The sequence below is a fragment of the Geospiza fortis genome, unplaced genomic scaffold, assembly GCF_000277835.1.
Source record: "Geospiza fortis unplaced genomic scaffold, GeoFor_1.0 scaffold1571, whole genome shotgun sequence".
Taxonomy (NCBI): domain Eukaryota; kingdom Metazoa; phylum Chordata; class Aves; order Passeriformes; family Thraupidae; genus Geospiza; species Geospiza fortis.
In genome coordinates this window covers 35,573-38,824 of record NW_005054791.1, presented here as the reverse complement: position 1 = coordinate 38,824, position 3,252 = coordinate 35,573, and the positions used below count along the sequence as shown (strand labels likewise).

The window sequence follows — 3,252 nt, the reverse complement described above, 5'->3', positions numbered from 1 at the left end:
CCGCCCCGCCTGCCGCTACCTGCAGGCCGAGGCCGACAAGAAGGAGCGGCCGGATTTCCGCGAGGGCTGGCGCGGCGCCTTCAAAATGGTGAGCGGGGGGACCCCAAAACGGCCCAAACTCACCCCAAAAACCCGCCCCAAATCCGCTCCTGACGCGCCCGAAAATCCTCAAATCAAACACCCCAAATAATCCCAAAATTTCACAAGAATATTCCCACGAAGCTGCCCCGAGACGGGACAAAATTCGGGTTTTTGGTGCCTGAAAATTCCCCAAAAAATGTCCGAGGTATTCGTAGAAAACCCGAAAAAAACCCGAAAAAACGGCCCCAAAAAATTTCCAGAAAAATCCTAAAAATTCCCCCAAAAATAAAAAAAACAGCCCGCCCTAAAAAACCCCAAAGCAATCCCTAAAAAGCTGCCAAAAAACCAAAAGAAAAACCTAAAAAAAATTCCCAAATATCCCCAAAAAACTCCTTAAAAACTCATAAAAATCCCCCAAAAGAAATCTGCTAAAAAGCCCAAAAAAAACCCCAAAAAAGCCCCCAAAAACCCGAAAAGAAACCTCAGAAATCCCAAAAAACACCCCTAGAAAAGCCCTAAGGAAAACCTAAAAAAATTCTCAAAAAAACTCCAAAATGTCCCCAGAAAAATCCCAAATCCCCCCCAAAAAATCCCCCAAGAAATCCTCTAAGAAAACCCCTTAAAAATCAAAAAAATCCCCCCAAGAAATCCTCCCAAAAAATCTCCAAAAAGCTGCAAAAATAGCCCAAAAAATCCCCTTAAAAAACCTTTAAAAAACCCTAAAGAAACCTAAAAAATCCCCAAAAAATCCTAAAAATCCGCCCAAAAATCCGCCCAAAAAAACCTCCAAAAAAAACCCCATTAAAAAACCCCAAAAATCCCTAAAAATCCATTCCAAAATCCCCTAAAAATCCCCCCAAAAAATCCTAAAAAACCCTAAAAAAAATCCCAAATTTGGTTTTTTTTCCCCCAGAACGTCGCCCGGCAGAACAACGACAGCGACTGCGGCGCCTTCGTGCTGCAGGTGCGGATTTGGGGCATTTGGGGAATTTGGGGTGAAATTTGGGGAATTTGGGGATTTTGGGGGAATTTGGGGTGAAATTTGGGGAATTTGGGGATTTTGATGGAATTTGGGGTGAAATTTGGGGAATTTGGGGATTTTGATGGAATTTGGGGTGAAATTTGGGGAATTTGGGGATTTTGATGGAATTTGGGGTGAAATTTGGGGAATTTGGGGATTTTGATGGAATTTGGGGTGAAATTTGGGGAATTTGGGGATTTTGATGGAATTTGGGGTGAAATTTGGGGAATTTGGGGATTTTGATGGAATTTGGGGTGAAATTTGGGGAATTTGGGGATTTTGATGGAATTTGGGGTGAAATTTGGGGAATTTGGGGATTTTGATGGAATTTGGGGTGAAATTTGGGGAATTTGGGGATTTTGATGGAATTTGGGGTGAAATTTGGGGAATTTGGGGATTTTGATGGAATTTGGGGTGAAATTTGGGGAATTTGGGGATTTTGATGGAATTTGGGGTGAAATTTGGGGAATTTGGGGATTTTGATGGAATTTGGGGTGAAATTTGGGGAATTTGGGGATTTTGATGGAATTTGGGGTGAAATTTGGGGAATTTGGGGATTTTGATGGAATTTGGGGTGAAATTTGGGGAATTTGGGGATTTTGATGGAATTTGGGGTGAAATTTGGGGAATTTGGGGATTTTGATGGAATTTGGGGTGAAATTTGGGGAATTTGGGGATTTTGATGGAATTTGGGGTGAAATTTGGGGAATTTGGGGATTTTGATGGAATTTGGGGTGAAATTTGGGGAATTTGGGGATTTTGATGGAATTTGGGGTGAAATTTGGGGAATTTGGGGATTTTGATGGAATTTGGGGTGAAATTTGGGGAATTTGGGGATTTTGATGGAATTTGGGGTGAAATTTGGGGAATTTGGGGATTTTGATGGAATTTGGGGTGAATTTGGGTTTGATTTTTACCCCAAATGTGGTTTTTTTGCCCCGTTTCCCCCCAGTACTGCAAGTTCCTGGCGCTGGGGCGCCCGTTCAGCTTCACGCAGCAGGACATGCCCCACCTGCGCCGCCTGATGTACAAGGAGCTCTGCCACTGCCAGCTCGCCCTCTGAGCCCCAAAAATCCAATTTGGGGACACCCCGGATCCTTAAGAACAGAAAAAATAAAAAAAACCCCAAGAAAATCCGAAAATCCTGCGAAAAACGGCGTCAGAACGGAGGAGAAATGGGAAAAAAATGGGATTTTGGGGGGTAAAAATGGGAGGAGAAATGGGGAAAAAAAATGGATTTTTTTTTGGGGTTTCTGAGATTCTAAAGATCCGAAAATTACAAATGAAATGCGAAAAAAAAAAGCCCCAAAAAATCAGAAAATTCGGAGGAAAAATGGAGTCGGAATGGAAGAAAATTGGAAAAAAATGGGATTTTTGGTTTTTGGGTAGCAAGGGGTGAGTTTTGGGGGTCTTGGGGGCTCCAGAAATTTGGGAATGGTTTGGATCCTGAAAAAAGCCCCAAAACAAGTCCAAAAACACAAAAAAATAATTCCCAAAAATCTCAAAAAAAACCCAGAAAAAACCTCAAAAAAAAAAACCCTAAAAAAATTCCCCAGAAATAAAATTTCAAAATCCCCGGAAAACCCCCAAAAATTCCTTGAAAATCCCCCAAAATTCACCCCAAAAATAAAATTTTTTTTGGTGGCAAACGAAGGAATTTGGGGTTGTTTTTCTTGGGTGTGGGGCCAATTGGGGGGATTTGGGGCCAATTTTGGGGTGGGGGAGGGGTCCAGGGAACACTTGGGGACATTTTGGGGTTTTTTGGGTCATTTTAGAGAGATTTGGGGACACTTTGGGGGGATTTGGGGGATTTTGGGGTCACTTTTTGGGTGAGTTTGAGGAAATTTTTGCTTTTTTGGCGCTTTCTTGAGGGAATTTGGGGAGGAATGGAGCCATTTCAGGGACATTTCGGGGACAATTTCGGGGATTTGGGGATAATTTGGGGCAATTTTGGGGCTATTTGGAGCCATTTCGGGGCCATTTTTGGGTCATTTTCAGGGAATTTTGTTCCATCCGCGCCCGGCCCGGGGGGGTCGCGCCCACTCCGCGGGGGGGGGAGGGGCGCCCTCCTTCCCCTCCCCCTTCCTTTCCCTGCGTCACTTCCGGTTCTCGGCCCCTTTAGAAGCCCCTCCCCCCCGTTTTAGGGTCTC

At 43.9% G+C, this 3,252-nt stretch overlaps 2 protein-coding genes across 2 annotated transcripts in view; both read left to right on the top strand.

Moving 5' to 3' along the window:
• The window catches only part of LOC106632108 (sentrin-specific protease 3-like), an 8,108-nt gene extending 5,651 nt beyond the window's left edge, over positions 1-2,457 (top strand). The window contains exons 5-7 of the mRNA XM_031065469.1: positions 26-88; positions 995-1,045; positions 2,055-2,457. Coding sequence (XP_030921329.1) covers positions 26-88; positions 995-1,045; positions 2,055-2,165 — 225 coding nt within the window. The 3' untranslated portion in view covers positions 2,166-2,457. The remainder of the gene's footprint in view (positions 1-25; positions 89-994; positions 1,046-2,054) is intronic.
• LOC102032916 (eukaryotic initiation factor 4A-I-like) overlaps positions 2,447-3,252 on the top strand; it is a 13,216-nt gene continuing 12,410 nt past the window's right edge. The window contains exon 1 of the mRNA XM_031065468.1: positions 2,447-2,479. Coding sequence (XP_030921328.1) covers positions 2,447-2,479 — 33 coding nt within the window. The remainder of the gene's footprint in view (positions 2,480-3,252) is intronic.